The following is an 18,977-nucleotide window of genomic DNA, read 5'->3' on the forward strand; positions in this document are numbered from 1 at the left end:
AGTCACACAATGCACTGTCGGTAACTTCACTGCCCCTGCATCATCTCCTTGTCTCCTGCCTGTCTTTCCAGCACAACTTGGTTTTCCTCTTTCAGCCATCCTCCCCACAGAGAGGCAGGCAACCTGTGGAACTCCTTGCCTGAGGAGGTTGTGAAGGCTATGACTATAACAGCGTTTAAAAGAGAACTAGATAAATTCATAGAGGTTAAGTTCATTAATGGCTATTAGCCAGGTTGGGTAAGGAATGGTGTCCCTAGACTCTTTGTCAGAGGGTGGAGATGGATGGCAGGAGAGAGGTCACTTGATCATTACCTGTTAGGTTCACTCCCTCTGGGACACCTGGCACTGGCCACTGTCGCTAGACAGGATACTGGGCTGGATGGACCTTTGGTTTGACCCAGTATGGCCATTCTTATGTTCTTAGGCATCAGCAAGGGACCTGCAGATTGAAGGGCTGGAGAGGGGAACGGTGCAGAGACTAGCATGGACTCAGTGGCAACATTTTTTGAAAAGCGGGACAGATAGTGGATGGGGAGGCATGAAAGTAACAATTGTCCAGTGGTTAGTGCTTGGTATTTGGGAGACCTGGGTTCAATTACCTGCTCCGCTGCAGATTTCCTGTGTGACCTCAAGTAAGTCTTTTAGTCTGTCTGTGTCTCATTTTTTCAAGCTGTAAAATGGGGCTAATAATAGTACCTCACTATGGTGTTTTGAGGATAAATACATTATACTGAGACACACTCGGATATTATGCTGATGAGGGCCAGATAAGTACCTACCATTTACTGAATGATAGATGTGGGGGCTTGAGGAGGGGATGAAACTGAAGCTCTCTGGCATCCCCTACTGCACATAGCTGACACCGCCTTTCCTCCCCCCCTCTTCCCTACACTGTTCCAACACGCCCGTGCTCCGATCTCTCGTATTGCTCACTCCCTTGCCACTGTTCCGACGTCTCCAACATTTCCTCCATTATTCCCATTGCTCCAAGCTCCCACGACTTCTCCCAGTCCCGCCACCACACATCCCTGCTGCTTTCAGTCTCCCCCACCACAAACACTAGCTCTACCCTTCTCCTTGCTACTTCACTCCTCATAAACTTGGAGACACTATGGGGAAGTGTGAAAGTGATGGGGCTGGGAGGAGTTGGATATCACAGCTTGAGGCAGGAAGGGGCAGGAGAGTGGAGGTGGAGACTCCTTACCCCAAACCTGGGCCTAGTGTTGGAGAAAGGGGGTTTACAGATTCATCTGCAGTATAGGGTGCTCAGAGAGGTGTGAAGTGGTCCATTCATCTTGGGGAGGTGTTCTTAGCTGAATGAAAACACTCAGAGAGATAAATGTTGCCTGTAACAATAGTTGTGAAATATGTGAACTGCTCCATTTATCTCAGTAGGTGTTCTCATCCCCCGCCCAGCTAGCATCAGTGCTTGTCAGCCTGTGCTATGCACCAAGCATGCCCATTTCTCAGCTCCTGACACTGTGCTTGGTGTGTGCACCAGGCATGCCTGTCCTTGGTTCCACACCTAGAGAAGCATGGAAGGAAGGGAGGCAAAGAGAAGGGGTTCAGTCCACCCTAGAGGGTCAGGGGTCCCACAGATGCCAGTTCACATGGGGAGACAGAGAGAGGGACTCAGACATCTCTGCCCTGACTGAGATCAGTTTAGGAAGGATCAGAGCCATAGTTTGAGGCTCAAATGTGGACAAAAAAGAATTAATTAAATTTGTTAAAAGCTGTCCTTTTTGGGGAGCTGTATCTCAGGAATGTCTTGCTGAAGTGACCCCAAATATGGACCACTAGCTCTACCCTACAGCTTCATAAGGCACATCAGATTTCAAGACAATCTGAGTAATCCTGTGGATTTTAGAACACTTAGATTAGTTGACCTTTAAACAGAAAGCAATTTTAATTTGTATCAGAGTTGGCACTCACCTATAAGGCTGGGGAATATAGTTGTGGGTTCTATTCCTGACTCTCCAACTCGGTAAAAATGTGACTTTGGACAACTCAAGAGCTTTGCTTTTAGAATTGCTGACTACCTGCATCTCTGTTTGAAGACAGTGGGATCTGCAGAAGCTGAGGACATCTGAAAATCAAGCCTTTAATTTATCTGTACCTCATTCTAGTCACTTGTGTAACATGCTCAGGTAAGGGGGTCAATTTTGTGCTGGTCTTACTCATATGAGTAATTGCATTTATACCACGGGAGGGATAGCTCAGTGGTTTGAGCAATGGCCTGCTAAACCCAGGGTTGTGAGTTCAATCCTTGAGGAGGCCACTTAGGGATCTGGGGCAAAAAAAAATTGGTCCTGCTAGTGAAGGCAGGGGGCTGGACTCGATGACCTTTCAAGGTCCTTTCCAGTTCTAGGAGATTGGTATATCTCCAATTATTACCTTTTATTAATTGTAGGATTACTCATATGAGTAAGGCAAGTAGCATTTGACCCAGCAATGATGATACTGAATCACATCGATGTTGGGAAGATGGATTAAAAGTGCAAATGATTCAGGTCATTGAATGAAAAGTGCTATAGAACTGAAAGGACTATTATATGGTTTTGGGTGAATGTCTGGGTCTGTTACCCTCTTAAATACTCTGATGGGTGACCCATTTCTCTTGATAAGGGCTAAATGCAGCTGTTGCTAGAACCTGTCAGTACCAATCCTGGATAGGCTGGAGAAGGTCATTTCAGAGCTGATATCTCTCAGCAGCTGAGAGCTCTCTTCAGACTGTTCCTAGCCTGTGCCTACCTGGGGATCAAGCTGAGAATGTGAACTGAGATCTCCAGGCAGTCTCAGTGTGTTAGATTTTTTTTTAAATAGTACTTTCTTGCCATAAATGCATTGGAAATTGGATGTCACAACCTTATGGTTTTTAACATATACAATGAATATAAAAGAATGTCTCAAAGGTCGAGTCAACATAAATTATTGAAAATTTTAAGACATACCATGTTCAAGACATACCATGAACACAATATCTTCAGTTTGTATTCTTTTGCTTCTCATTTCCCACAGCTTCCAGATCCTTCTTATGCTGCACAGATCACACACACACCCCTACCTCTGTTTTAATGTATCTTTGCAATTTTTAAACACATGGAAAAAGAACTGGAAAACGTCTTGTGTTACAACTGCTGCTGAATCACATTTTTTCAAATATTTGTGTTAATCATAATATTAGGGTACACCACTGTTGTTCCTTAAAGTATCAGATGCAGTTGCATTTACTTTCATGATCCTATAGAGAAAATACTTTAAAGCATCAGAGGGGTACCCCTGTTAGTCTGGATCTGTAAAAGCAGCAAAGAGTCTTGTGGCACCTTATAGACTAACAGACGTTTTGGACCATGAGCTTTCGTGGGTGAATACCCACTTCGTCGGATGCCACTTTAAAGCAGTTCTTCTCATTTAGGTAATTGTTCTTTTCCACAAGTATTTTTCAATAGAACAGTGTAATTGGGGGGAAAAAAAGCAGCTCTTGGTATCGCTCAACACCAGCATGTACTCTCTGCTCCAAAGGAGAGCATTACTATAAGGGATGGTGAGAAAGCTGTGATTTATTTGTGAAATTCCTAGAGGGCAAAGCTATATAATGCTCTTGAAGCGGCACACTGAGGTATAATACCACGTCTTAATATATTTGGCAAATGAAAATTCAAGCCACAGAACAAAAAAAAAGAGAGGAGAAAGCGAATATTTTCCTTGGGAAATTTTTGAACATTTAGAGAAGCAAGTAACAGATAGTAACTTTCCCGTCTTTCCTCATAAATCACTGTGAGTAAGTGGTTTCCATTATTTCTGCCATGAATATTTTATTGTGGAAGATATTTTAAACATGATTTTACTTAAATGTTCAAATAGAATTGTCGTGGAAAAATTGACCACACCGTTGATTTTGGGTCAGACACACTGAGGCACCTTTATTAAAATTCCGATATGCATAAAGGGAAGGTCAACATGGCCCCACACAAAGAAGGTGGGGGTAGCTGCCTTGTCTTTAACAGATTTTCACCAAGCTTATAAAGGCTAAAACCACAAAGCATAATTACACATCACACACATTATACGTTATTAACTCCTTATTTGGCATAATTTCTTCCTTTTAGCGAGCCTGTTACCATCTAGGGTTTTTCCTGTTATTGTGCCAAATGTGGTTTTCGTTGGTAGTCTGCCTGCCTGTAAGACCCCTCCTTTGCGGTTGCATTGGATAAGGCTCAGCATTCTAGCTGAGCTTCCCTCAGTTCCCCTTTCTCTGGTTTCTTCATCACCCCCCCCTCGTGCCCCTGATATAGACAGACAAGAAGTTTGCAGAAGTTAACCTTTGTCCTATATAGCAATTGGGTTTTGCTAACAGGCCTGGGCCTGAAAGGCAGGGGTTAGGATGCAGTTTGCTTCTGACCCTATGGGTGGGGGTCTGGCAGCTAACTCAGCTTGGGGCAAGCGGGACCCCTTAAAATCCCTATCAGTATGACTGTGTGGTGGTTGTACCACGAAAAATGTGACAATGTAAGAAATGGCATAATGGATTTTCATATTTGCATCTTGGTGATTTCCAGATTAAATTGGCTCAGCTGATAAGTAAAAAAAAGTTCTTGCTAATTGCCAATTCTCAAGCTCCCCTGGAGATCTCGATGTCAAGTCTTGTTCTTTCTGGCTCCTACCACTAAAGTGCTGCAATCAATAACTTTACAGTTCTTTGCATGACGAAGGAGCCAGAAGGGCTTCGGCATAGTTTCCCAGAGCGGTTTTAGCTATTTAGGGCTAACAGGCATATAAATGCAGCAAAATAAGATATGACTCAGAATATTTGTTGAATAAGATTTGTTGGAGAAAGTAGATAAGGAAAAGTTATTTACTTATTCCCATAATAAAAGACCTAGGGGCCACCAAATGAAATTAATGGGCAGCAGGTTTAAAACAACTAAAAGGAAGTTCTTCTTCACACAGCGCACAGTCAACCTGTGGAACTCCTTGCCTAAGGAGGTTGTGAAGGCTAGGACTATAACAGCGTTTAAAAGAGAACTGGATAAATTCATGGAGGTTAAGTCCATTAATGGCTATTAGCCACGATGGGTAAGGAATGGTGTCCCTAGACTCTGTTTGTCAGAGGGTGGATATGAATGGCAGGAGAGAGATCACTTGATCATTACCTGTTAGGTTCACTCCCTCTGGGGCACCTGGCATTGTCCACTGTTGGTAGACAGGATACTGGGCTAGATGGACCTTTGGTCTGACCCAGTATGGCCGTTCTTATGTTCTTATGTAAGATGATGAATTTTTTTACACATAAAACTTGAAAGGCCTCATCTGAACAAAAGCCATATTGTCTTCCAAGGACAATATTTTGTTACTACATTATAGCAATGTAGGAGTGCAAATGTTTGGATCTAGCCAGTTTCTTCTAGAACAAGACATATTTTGTGACTTCTAGCCCCAACCATGAGCAGTCAAATATGGAGTTTTGAAATTAGTTGCTCTCAGACATCATCAGCCACGCCATTGATACTGTGTGGTGTTTGACAAAGGCCTAGCTCCAGGCCAATTTTGATACCGTCTGTTGCACAGAGAAGGGAATATAGTTTTCTACAATGCTATGTGGCTTACACTGCTATGCAATTGGTATAAGGATCGAATGGGCCAAAAGGGAGGAGGACTGGCACTCTATGTCAAAAATGCCATTACCTCTTTTGGGGTTACTGGTCATTTGGAAAAAAATGATCTTGAATACTTATGGATCAATGTGCTATCAGATAAAAGCACAAGATTAGTTGGTGTCTGCTACGGACCACCAAATCAATGTAGGGAAGAAACTGACTGCCTCCTTACGCAACTATCTATAATGTGTAGGGGGAAAAACTACGTAATTATGGGGTTCTTCAGTTTCAGTGACATATTCTGGTAGTCTCATGCTACCAGTGCTACTACAACATCCTTTGAATTTCTAAACAGTATAGATGATAATTTCCTAACTCGAAAAATGTTGCATCCAACATGGGTGAATTCTTTATTAGATTTCAGAGTGGTAGCCGTCTTAGCAAAAAGAATGAGAAGTACTTGTGGCACCTTAGAGATTAACAGATTTATATGGACATAAGCTTTCGTGGGCTAAAACCCACTTCATCAGATGCATGCAGTGGAAAATACAGTAGGAGGATATATATACACAGAGAACATGAAAAAATTGGTGTTGCCATACCAACTCTAACAATACTAATCAATTAAGATGGGCTATTAGCAGGAGGAGGAAAAAAAAACTTTTGTAGTGATAATCAGGATGGCCCATTTCAAACAGTTGACAAGAAGGTGTGAGTAACAGTAGGGGAAAAATTAGCATGCGGAAATAGTTTTTACCTGCACATCTACCAATACGATATATGATATGTGTGATATATGCCATCATGTGCCAGCAATGCCCCTCTGCCATGTACACTGGCCAAACCGGACAGTCTTTATGCAAAAGAATAAATGGACACAAATCAGACATCAAGAATTATAACATTCAAATACCAGTCAACCTCCCTGGTCGCTCAGTTACAGACCTAAAAGTTGCAATCCTTCAACCAAAAAAACCTTCAAAACCAGACTCCAACGAGAAAGTGCAAAACTGGAATTAATTTGCAAACTGGACACCATTAAATTAGGCTTGAATAAAGACTGGGAGTGGATGGGTCATTACACAAAGTAAAACCTATTTCCCCATGGTAATTTTTCCCCATTTAATAACACTTTACTCGATGCCAAAAAAGCCACAATCAAGGAAGAAGGTTGTACTGGTTAAAAAAAGTTTGTAACTGTTTACAGAGGAAGTGAAAGCAGCTATAAAATTTTAAAAATAAACAAACCCCAAAAAACTAACAAATGGAAGAAAGAGGAGTTGATAGTGATGAATATAAATCAGAAGATAGGAACTGTAGAAAATTGATAAGGGAAGCAGAGGGCCATAAGGCAAAATCTGTGGCCAGTGGATTTGAGGACAATAAGGAGCTTTTTAAATATATTAGGGGAAAAAAATCCGATTGTATTGGTTTGTTACTAGATGGAAGTGGTAGGATTATCAATGATAATGCGGAAAAGGCAGAAGTGTTCAAGAAATATTTATCGTCTGCATTTGGAGAAAAAATAGATGATTCAGTTTCCTCACATGATGGTGGTGACACTCTTTCCATTCCTCTAATATCTCTGGAGGATGGTATAGAGAAGCTACTAAAGTTAAACATTTTTAGATGAGCAGTTCCAGATAACTTGCATCCCAGAGATTTAACGGAGCTCGCTGAGAGCTCACTGGATTGCTAATGTTGATTTTCAATAAGTTTTGGAGCATTGGGGAAGTTCCAGAAGGCTAGAAGGAAGCTGATGTGCCAATTTTTAAAATGGGTAAATGAGATTGACCCAGGTAATTACAGGCCTGTCAGCCTGACATCGATCCTAGGCAAAATAATTGACTGGCTGATATGGGACTCGATTAATATGAATTAAAAGAGGATAATATAATTAATGTAAATCAACATAGGTTTATGAAAAATAGATCCTGTCAAACTAACTTGGTATTTTTTAATGAGATTACAAGTTGGGTTGATAAAGGCAATAGTGTTAACACAATCTACTTAGACTTCTGTAAGGCATTTGACTTGGTACCACATGACATTTTGATTAAAATCTAGAATGATATAAAATTAACATGGCACATATTAGGTGGATTGAAAACTGGCTAACTGGTAGGTCTCAAAATGTAATTATAATCAGGAAATCATCTTTGATCAGGTGTGTTTTCACTGGGATCCCGCAGGGATCAGTTCTACGCCCTATACAATTTAACATTTTATCACATGACCTGGAAGAAGACCAAAAATCATCACAGATAAAATTTGCAAATGACATAAAAATTGGGGGAGTGGTAAATAAAGAAGAACGGTCACTGCTACAAAGCAATCTGGATCACTTTGTAAACTGGGCACAAGCAAACAATATGCATTTTAATATGGCTAAATATAAATGTATACATCTAGGAACGAGGAATGTAGGCCATATTTACAGGAAGAGGAACTCGATCCTGGAAAGCAGTGACTCTGCCAGGTCTACACTAGCGGGGGGGGGGTCGACCTAAGATACGCAACTTCAGCTACACGTATAGCATAGCTCAAGTCGGTGTATTTTAGGTTGACTTACCTGGCTGTGAGGACGGCGGTAAGTCGACCACTGCCACTCCCCCGTCAACTCCGCTTCCGCTTCTCGCGAGCTGGAGTTCCAGAGTCGACGGGGAGCGCGATCAGGGATCGATTTTATCACGTCTGCATTTGACGTTATAAATCAACCCCCGATAGATCGATCACTATCTGCCGATCCGGTGGGTAGTGAAGACCTGCCCTCTGAGAGAGATTTGGGAATCACTGTGAATAATCAGCTAAACATGAGCTCCTAATCTGAAGCTATGGCCAACAAAACTAATTTGATCCTGGGAAGCATGAACAGGGGAATCTCAAGGGGTAGAGATTTGGTGATGGTGCAACTACTGCTGGAATACTGTGTCTAGTTCTGGTGTCCACAATTCAAGAAGGACATTGATAAATTGGAGAGGGTTCAGTGAGGAGCGGTGAGAATAACTGAAGAATTAGAAAACATGCCTTATAGTGTTATACTCAAGGAGCTCAATCTATTTAGTTTACCAAAGACAAGGCTAAAGGGGGACTTGATTACAGTCTTTAAGTATCTACATGGGCAACAAATATTCAGTAACGGGCTCTTCAATCTAGCAGAGAAAAGTATAATGTGCTCCAGTTGCTCGAAGGTGAAACTAGACAAATTCAGACTGAAAATAAGGCATACATTTTTAACAGTGAGAGTTATTTACCAAGATTCATGGTGAATTCTCCATCACTGACAATTTTTAAATCTAGCCAGGATGGGCAGGGATGGTGCCCCGAGCCTTTGTTTGCCAGAAACTGGGAATGAGTGACAGGGGATGGATCACTTGATGATTACCTGTTCTGTTCATTCCCTCTGGGGCACCTGGTACTGGCCACTGTTGGAAGACAGGATACTGGGCTAGATAGACCTCTGGGGCCATTCTTGTGTTCTAAGAGTGGTGGTTTTTCTAAGGGAATTATTTTATTTTATTGTACTTTAGGAAATTTCTATGGCCTCTATTATACAGGTGGACAGACTATCTGATAGCAATGGTCCCGTCTGGCCTTGGAATCTTTTAAATGTTAAATAACGTACCTGAAAGGTGTTCCTTATGACATTGCCAGTTTAGGGAATCAAATTTTGATTTTTTTTCAAGGCTTCCACTTTTCTCAAGAAGAAACATTCTCAGGTTTATTTTTCAGTTCCAGATGTTTGGTTTGAGAATGTTGCAATAACTTCAAAGGTTGGGTTGCCTAGGATGGCGGTGGAAGCTCCTTTCTTAGAGGTTTTTAAGGTCAGGCTTGACAAAGCCCTAGCTGGGATGATTTAGTTGGGGATTGGTCCTGCTTTGAGCAGGGGGTTGGACTAGATGACCTCCTGAGGTCCCTTCCAACTCTGATACTCTATGATTCTATGATCCGAGCAGCCAGCTCGTAAGAACATACTATGCTGTAATTTTGAACCAACCAGTGTTACACCATATATGTCATATATTTATCATCTCATTTCTTCTTTCTGAGTTGGCATTTAACCACTTGCTACTTTGTTTCACAAAATAATCCATCTCTCAGCAAGAACTGAACTCCGGCAAAGACTGAATGATGTGTACTGCAGTCATCAGAGACACAGCAATACCCTTGTCTTAGTTGTATTCTCTGACAACTGGCTGGTGTTCCAGTTCAGTGACAGATTTTGCAACAGCCTGCATGCATGAATTTTTGCATCATGTATATAACAAATACTTAATGTAACTTGTACTGTTTTGAATAATGTAATTACCAACTACACTCACAATGTTGTTGTCAGGAGTCTACCCTCACTTGAAACTGGGCGGTTTCAAAGTGAGGACCCGCATGTCTTCCCCCCACCCCAAAATCCTAGGGTAGGTCTCCTTCAGGCTGCCACCACTCGGTCGATTACGTGGGCCGAGACACCCCTATATTCCCCCTCCCACTCCCCTTTCCAGAGACGTTCCCTGGGGAAATACAGATCCACTCATCGGAGGGAAACCTCCCCCCCTCTCTCTCTCCTAGCCACTGGAAAGAGATACCTGATTCAACTGTTTGAATCAAACCCAGGAGGAACTATCTCCCCCCTCCCTTCTCTGCCCGGAGATAAGCCTGTCTCACCACCGAGAGAGTGTCTTCGCCCCTCCCCCTATCCACAGTAGAAGGGATTTAATCAAGTCTTTATAGAAAGAATTTATTAAAAGGAAAACAAGAAAATACAGAATCTCTATGAGCCCAAGCTGGACACTCATAGGGTATAACCTTGCTAAGTTTTGGAGAGAATCCTCTCTCTTTCTCAGTACACAAAACAGCAGAATAAGAATAATCAATAACAAACACACAGAATTGCAAGCATAGGATTATTAGGTGAGGACACAACGTATCTTTCTAATACTCACTATCTTGACTAGAAGAAATTAGTTCAGAAAGGTGGAAACTTGTAGACTTGATTAAAACATCTGGACCCTTGTAACTCCAGACGGCTAAAGACACAGACCCCCCCAAACAGAGGGAAAAGTTCCCTCCTAGGAGTTTCAAATTCTCTTCCCTGATTGGTCCTCAGGTCAGATGCCCACCAGGTACTATGCTTTAACCCTTTACTAACTATTCATGACTAGCCCACATAATCGTCACAGTGGGATCCACTGGCGGCGATTTCCTCCTAGAACTGTAAAACAACCAGAGTAATAAAACACATGCACTATTACATCGACTACTAAGCATGAAAACATATTAAGAACAGTTTTTAGCCACTTGATTCTGGGAAACTTTCACGAGAGAGTGCATCAGCAACTTTGTTGGAAGCTCCTGAAATGTGTTGAATGTCAAAGTCAAAGTCTTGGAGAGCTAAGCTCCAGCGGAGAAGTTTCTTGTTGTTTCCCTTGTTGGTGTGAAGCCACTTTAGCGCAGCCTGGTCAGTTTGTAGCTGGAAGTGCCGGCCCCAAACGTATGGGCGTAGCTTTTCCAAGGCATACACAATGGCGTAACATTCTTTTTCACTGATGGACCAGTGGCTTTCCCTCTCAGACAGTTTCTTGCTGAGAAATACGACAGGATGGAAGTTGTGATCTGGTCCTTCCTGCATTAGTGCCGCTCCTACCCCACGTTCAGATGCATCGGTGGTAACTAGGAAGGGTTTGTCAAAGTCTGGGGCCCTTAATACAGGGTCCGACATGAGCATCGCCTTAAGCTGGGTAAAGGCTTTCTGACACTCATCAGTCCACTTAACTGCATTTGGCTGGGTTTTCCTGGTCAGATCAGTTAGTGGGGCAGCGATTTGGCTGTAGTGTGGTACAAATCGCCTGTAATATCCGGCCAAACCTAAGAAGGATTGGACCTGTTTCTTTGACCTTGGGACAGGCCACTGTTGGATAGCCTCCACCTTGGCCTGTAGGGGGTTGATGGTTCCTTGACCCACCTGGTGTCCTAGGTAAGTCACTCTGTTGTGGCCTATTTGACACTTTTTGGCCTTAACAGTTAGTCCTGCCTGCCTGATGCGCTCTAAAACCATTTTCAAATGTTCTAGGTGTTCGGGCCATGAATCAGAAAAAATGGCCACATCATCGAGGTATGCAACTGCACAGTCTTCCAATCCTGCTAGTAGACCATCCACCAGCCTTTGGAAGGTGGCAGGTGCATTCCGCAGTCCGAACGGAAGCACAGTAAACTCATACACTCCTGCATGGGTGATGAAGGCAGATTTTTCCCTGGCGGGTTCATCTAGTGGTACCTGCCAGTATCCCTTGGTTAAATCAATGGTAGAGATGAACTGGGCACGTCCCAACTTTTCCAATAGCTCATCAGTGCGTGGCATTGGATAGTTGTCTGGACGAGTTACAGCATTTAGCTTACGGTAGTCCACACAAAAGCGTATTTCCCCATCTGGTTTGGGAACCAGAACCACTGGAGATGCCCATGCACTGGTAGAAGGGCGGATGATACCCATCTCCAACATGTTGTCAATCTCCTGTTTAATAGCAACTTTGGCATGAGGTGACACCCGGTAGGGTGGTGTTCTAATCGGGTGAGCATTACCTGTGTCAATGGAGTGGTAGGTTTGCTCAGTCCGTCCTGGGATGGCTGAGAACAAGGGGTCGAAGTCAGTGCACAGTCCCTTGATCTGTTCCCGCTGTAGACGTTGTAGGGTTGTGGAGAGGGTCACCTCTTCCACACCACCATTTCTTTTACCTTCGTAGTAGACACCTTCAGGCCACTCGGTGTCATCTCCTTCCTGAACTGTAAAGTGACAGACCTGTAATTCTCTGGGATAAAAGGGCTTTAGAGAGTTAACATGAAACACTTTAGGCTTTAAAGAGGAATCAGGGAATGCTATGAGGTAGTTAACAGCTCCCAGGCGCTCCTGAACCACGTATGGTCCTTCCCAGGACGCTTCCATCTTATGGGCTTGTTGCGCCTTCAAGACCATGACCTGGTCTCCTACCTTGAAGGACCGCTCCTTGGCATGTCGATCATACCAGACCTTTTGCTCCGCTTGAGCATCCTTTAAGCTCTCTCGAGCAAGGGCCCAAGAGTCTCGGAGGGTTTTTGAAGGTTGCTTACAAAGTCCAGAATGTTAGTCCCTGGAGGAGGTGTAAACCCCTCCCATTGCTGCTTTACCAGCTGTAATGGCCCCTTAACCTCATGGCCATACACCAGCTCGAATGGTGAGAATCCTAAACTGGGATGTGGAACAGCCCTGTAGGCAAACAGCAACTGTTGTAACACTAGATCCCAATTATTGGAGTGTTCATTGACGAATTTGCGGATCATGGCCCCCAAAGTTCCATTGAACCTTTCCACTAGGCCATTAGTTTGGTGATGGTACGGGGTGGCAACCAAGTGATGCACCCCATGAGTTTCCCACAGGTCTTTCATGGTCCCTGATAGGAAGTTTGTTCCCGAATCTGTAAGAATTTCAGAGGGCCAACCCACCCTGGTAAAAATGTCAGTTAAGGCCTGGCACACAGTGTTAGCCCTGGTGTTGCCTAGAGCTACTGCTTCCGGCCATCTGGTAGCAAAGTCCACAAAAGTCAGTATGTACTGCTTTCCTCTGGGGGTCTTCTTTGGGAAAGGACCCATAATATCCACAGCTACTCGCTGAAATGGGACCTCCATTATGGGAAGTGGTTGGAGAGGGGCCTTGATCTGGTCTTGGGGTTTTCCTACCGTTTGGCATACCTTACAAGACCGGACGTAAGTGGTTACCGCCTTGCCCATCCCCTCCCAGTCAAAGGACCTTCCCAACCTGTCTTTGCTTCGTTTCACCCCAGAATGGCCACTAGGGTGATCATGGGCTAAGCTTAAGAGCTTTTCCCGGTACTTGGTCGGAACGAGCAACCGTTTTTGAGGATGCCAGCCCTCCTGGTGTCCACCAGAAAGAAATTCCTTGTATAACAGTCCTTTCTCCACAACGAACCGGGATTGGGTAGTAGAGCTGAGAGGCGGTGGGTTGCTGCGTGCCGCCGCCCATGCTTTCTTGAGGCTGTCATCGGCTTCCTGCTCTGCTTGGAACTGTTCCCTTGAGGCGGGAGACACCAGTTCCTCTGGGAGCGATGTAGGTGATGAGGTTGTGTCCGTTGACTGTGAACCGCTCTCCGCTGGTGCACAAGGCGTCATTTCAGGCTCCGGCTGAGCCTCTTGGGTAGGGTTGTCTGCTGGTTTTTCCAGTTCTGGCCTGTTGTCGCCCTCTGGCGGTGGAGTTGTAATAGCTGGCGCCGGTGCTGGCGCTGGGTGCCCTTCCAGTTCCGGTTCTGGGACTGGATGAACTATGGCTGCTGTCGATGTTGGCCTGGGATCCGGTTCCACCACCTCTGTCTGGGTCTCTGGTAACACAGACGGGGTCCCGGTGGATGGCTCAGGAACAGGGATGGGTCCGGCAGTTCGTCTGGCTTGGCTGCGTGTAACCACTCCCTCTGTTTTTTGCCGTTCAATGTGTCGGGCCAAGTCGTTCCCCAGTAGCATGGGAATCGGATGGTTGTCATAGACAGCAAAAGTCCACTTCCCTGACCAGCCCTTGTACTGGACAGGTAAACGTACAGTAGGTAATGTTACAGGTTTTGACATGAAGGGTCGAATTGTCACTTTGGTTTTCTGGTTGATGAATTTGGGGTCCACGAAGGTTCGGTGGATAGCTGACACATGTGCTGCAGTGTCTCTCCATGCGATGATCTCCTTTTCGTCCACTCTCAAAGTTTCCCTATGTTCTAAGGGTATTTGAGATACATCTATGTCCGGCTTTCCTTGGTGTGAAGGTGCAAGGAGTTGCACTCGGTTTAGGTTCTTTGGGCATTTGGCTTTGATATGCCCCAATTCATTGCATTGAAAACATCGCCCAGTTGATGGGTCACCGGTTTGTGTTGGTCTACTGGAGACTGGTGAGGTAGAAGAAGAGGTAGAGTGTGACTGTCCGTGGGTTGTAGGTGTGGGTTTGATTGGTCCGCGACGGTAGGGCTTAGTGTCGGTGTGTACCCTGTTGGATTCGCTCCCCTTGGCAGTAGCTTTCGTGTTGTCTACTGATGCCATCCATCTGGCTCCAATCTCTCCTGCCTCAGTGAGAGTTTTTGGTTTACCATCTTGGATGTAGCGTCTAATGTTCTCCGGAACACCATCCAAGAACTGCTCCATCATCATCAGGAGGGTTAGCTCGTCCATGGTTTGAACATTGGCTCCTGCTAACCAGGAAGAAAAATGCTTTTCAATGTAGGAGGCGTGTTTTGGAAATGACTCCTCTGGTGTCCATTTCTGGTTTCTGAAACGCTGACGGGCGTGATCAGGGGTGATGCCCATTCTGAGTTTGGCCTTGGTTAGAAATAGTTGAAAGTCGTTCATTTGGCCCTTAGGCATTTCAGCTGCCACCAGGGCTAATTGTCCGCAGAGCTGTGGCCTCAGCTCTACCATGTATTCTGCTTCAGGAAGACGGTATCCCAGACAGGCCCTTTCAAAGTTTTCTAAGAAGGCCTCAACATCTTCACCTGCCCTGTAGGCGGGAAATTTTCTCCGAGAAGGTTGATCATTAGGTTGAAGAGGGGTTGGATTGGGTGGAGTTTGCTGTTTAGTTTTTTCTAATTCCAGAGCCTGTCTCTGGATTTCCAGTTCTTTGTCTTTCAACTCCAGTTGTCTTTTGTGCTCAGCCTCTTTGGCTTGTATTTTCTCCATTTCTCTCTTGTGCTCAGCCTCTTTGGCTTGGAGTCTACCCTCACTTGAAACTGGGCGGTTTCAAAGTGAGGACCCGCATGTCTTCCCCCCACCCCAAAATCCTAGGGTAGGTCTCCTTCAGGCTGCCACCACTCGGTCGATTACGTGGGCCGAGACACCCCTATATTCCCCCTCCCACTCCCCTTTCCAGAGACGTTCCCTGGGGAAATACAGATCCACTCATCGGAGGGAAACCTCCCCCCCTCTCTCTCTCCTAGCCACTGGAAAGAGATACCTGATTCAACTGTTTGAATCAAACCCAGGAGGAACTATCTCCCCCCTCCCTTCTCTGCCCGGAGATAAGCCTGTCTCACCACCGAGAGAGTGTCTTCGCCCCTCCCCCTATCCACAGTAGAAGGGATTTAATCAAGTCTTTATAGAAAGAATTTATTAAAAGGAAAACAAGAAAATACAGAATCTCTATGAGCCCAAGCTGGACACTCATAGGGTATAACCTTGCTAAGTTTTGGAGAGAATCCTCTCTCTTTCTCAGTACACAAAACAGCAGAATAAGAATAATCAATAACAAACACACAGAATTGCAAGCATAGGATTATTAGGTGAGGACACAACGTATCTTTCTAATACTCACTATCTTGACTAGAAGAAATTAGTTCAGAAAGGTGGAAACTTGTAGACTTGATTAAAACATCTGGACCCTTGTAACTCCAGACGGCTAAAGACACAGACCCCCCCAAACAGAGGGAAAAGTTCCCTCCTAGGAGTTTCAAATTCTCTTCCCTGATTGGTCCTCAGGTCAGATGCCCACCAGGTACTATGCTTTAACCCTTTACTAACTATTCATGACAGTTGTAGGATTAGTACTGTTACAAAAGCAGAGACTCTAGCAGTCTGTTGCACATTCTTACATCCTGCACTGTTTGACAATGACATGATTTTCAGGTTACAAATATAGTGGCTTCAATGGGACACATCTTACAGGGTTCATGTTATGTATCCATTTTGTATCATTTTAAGTTTATTGAATAATTTTTTCTCCCAGAATTGTACATATTTTTTGCACAGATCGCTTCTCCTCAGTTTGGGAAACCCTGACATTGTGGTATGTCCGTAATTATGACCTGACTTCTTCAACCTTTCCTGTTCAATTTGATAGAATGCTGTAGTGCACAAGAACTCAGTAGTGGTGTACCAAAATATACAGGACAGTGCTCCTCCTGGTTGTCCAGCTGTCAACTTACAGTAAACATAATCAAACAGAACTCTTAATATCCTCCCTGTCAATCTTTTTCCCCTCCTTCTTTTCATGGTCACACTGGACAGCACCACCATTACACATTCCGTGGGCATCATCTTCGACTCAGCCCTCTCTACCACTCCTCACATGCAGCCTGTACCAAAATTTTGCTGGTTCTTCCTGCATAATAGCTCTAAAATCTAGCACTTGCTATCCATGCACACAGCTAAAACTTGAGGCCTTACTCAGCTTGGATCCAGGCCTTCATCAACTTGCATCTCAACTGCTGCAGCATCCTGGCCCTACTCTTATCCATTTAAACACTGTTGCAAATATTATTTCCCAAGGTCATTGCTTTGACCATGTCACTTCTCTTTCTACAGTCCCTCTACTGGGTCCCCCCTTTTCCATGACATCGAATAGAAATTACTTGTCTTCACTTTCAAGCATTTTACGGCCTATCTCCACGTATTTGTCAACTTGCTTACGTTATGATGATACCAGCTCCCACTTCTGCTCTGCCAATGATGAGAGCCTTCGTTGTCCATTTCTAAAAATTTCAAACAAGCACCTTTGTGCTTTCTCCCATGCTCTCCTATATACTTTGGGGAGCTCCATATAAACTTCTACAAAGTCACCTCATGATCCTCATTCATATCCCTCTCTTGTCCATGATGCCTAAGAAAAACTTGGCAACACTTAGGCAGCTGTTGTGCTGAGGCTACTGTCTATCATATTAACTGGTATTGTCTAATTATTTGCTCATCCTTCCCTTGTCGGTCCTTACCCACTTGTTTTTTCTTGTCTTATACTGGATTGTAAGTTTTTTGGGGCAGATCTTTCTGTTATGTGTTTGCATACAGAACAGTGCTTAGCAAAGTGGGGCTTTGGTCCATGACTAAGGCTCCTACATATACTGCAATACACATAATACATAATAAGAATGTTTGATTTAAACTAAACTGTATAGTGTGATATTATCAGTTTATTGGAGTGTAGGGACCAATCCTTTACTGGTGTCCAAGGGATGGTCTTTTCTGTTTGACTTCTCTAATTTTATGACTCAAGATTATTATAATAATTGAGGTTTACTGTCTTTAATATTGAAGGTGATGGTGGTGATTTTTTTCTCAGTTACTTAAAAAAAAAAAGGCTTTGTATCGATTGACTTCCCATTTACTTAGTTCCCAAGTTAGCTTCCGAGATCTCACGTATCATGATGTATGGCACAACAACTCTATCCCACACAGTTGAATTTTTCTGTGATTTGTTATGGTACCTTATAAAGTGATAGGAAATAACTCAAAATTGATACTTGTCATTACAGTACAGCTGTCCCTTTAATCTGACACATTTTGCTAGGAATTTTTGGGTTGTTCTTTATTACGTAAATCCTCCCAAGGAAGCCCTTCCGTTTTGACTTCTTCCAAGGCAATTTGCTATTCAGACTCTGAGCTGTCCAGTCAACATCTGATTTATAGACTATTTGACCTTAGTTACAACAGCATCCAGTAGCTTCCTTTCCTATTTAAATTGGTATTGCATTTTAGTAACATCTGCTTTGGCAATGTGTAGTGGCAAATAATTGCAGTTCCCTTGACTACTCTACTACTACTTAGTGACTTATATTTATCACCTTGCAATGATGCAGAATAAGAATGGGTCTTTTCCTTATTTTGCAAAATTAATTTACTATGTAAGAAGAAGTTGTAACTATACTATATAGATTTGTACATTTTAAATATAACCTGAGGTGTAGGCCAAGAGCTTCAGTTTCTGGTGAAGAATGGGTTGGTGAATGTACAATAGAAAGTTTTTGTTTTTGCCCCTTGTTTAGTGACTGCATTTGGAATTAACTGGAGGATTATTTCAGACTACATAAGGATAAGCAAAAAAGAGGAAATAAGGTAAAGGCAATTAATTTTTAAGGTTGATATTTTTGGAACTCTGCAGCCCCTAGGATTTTGGTGCTTTTCAAAAGGCTTTAGGATGTAAAAGCTCTTTCAAATGATAGCTTAGGGCTTATTGGAAATGAAAAACCAATCCTCTGGGGGTTTGCGTGTGATTTCTGAGTGTGACAGTCACAGATTAGAAAGGTCACTTAAATGTGGATCATGTAATGATCATAATTATTTTGTGAATTTATATATTCAGCCATTATACACAGAATAGATGTCATTTAATTACAGTGAGTTAATTAGCAATATATTTAGGAGGTTTTAACAATGAGAAAAGAATGTTGGAAAGGGTTGAACAGGAAAGCACAGAATGTGTCTGATTAACTTGGGGTTTACTTTCCAGAAATTGGTAACCAACGATCCCTGCAGGGACTGACAAAGAGGATACTTTCGATCTTTGATAAGGGTTCTTACAACTGGTGTAGCCTATCGTTGATTCTTAATGGGACTTGAACAGACTGTTGTAAAGGTTACAACTGTTAACTTCAGGGA

General features: G+C 43.5%; 1 protein-coding gene across 6 annotated transcripts in view; it reads left to right on the plus strand.

Annotated features, from left to right (window-relative positions):
• The window catches only part of TRAPPC9 (trafficking protein particle complex subunit 9), an 819,600-nt gene that overhangs the window by 552,507 nt on the left and 248,116 nt on the right, over positions 1-18,977 (plus strand). Inside the window, exons 22-23 of one of the 6 annotated variants that reach the window (XM_045006044.1) lie at positions 18,365-18,434; positions 18,829-18,865. The exons of 4 other annotated variants lie outside the window; for them this stretch is intronic. In XM_045006044.1, the coding sequence (XP_044861979.1) occupies positions 18,365-18,434; positions 18,829-18,838 (80 nt within the window). In that variant the 3' untranslated portion in view covers positions 18,839-18,865. Of the gene's footprint in view, positions 1-18,364; positions 18,435-18,828; positions 18,866-18,977 lie in introns of those variants that run through there. One more of the 6 variants, XM_045006043.1, reaches the window with a different exon arrangement.

Source organism: Mauremys mutica, chromosome 2 (genome assembly GCF_020497125.1).
Source record: "Mauremys mutica isolate MM-2020 ecotype Southern chromosome 2, ASM2049712v1, whole genome shotgun sequence".
In the NCBI taxonomy this organism is placed as follows: domain Eukaryota; kingdom Metazoa; phylum Chordata; order Testudines; family Geoemydidae; genus Mauremys; species Mauremys mutica.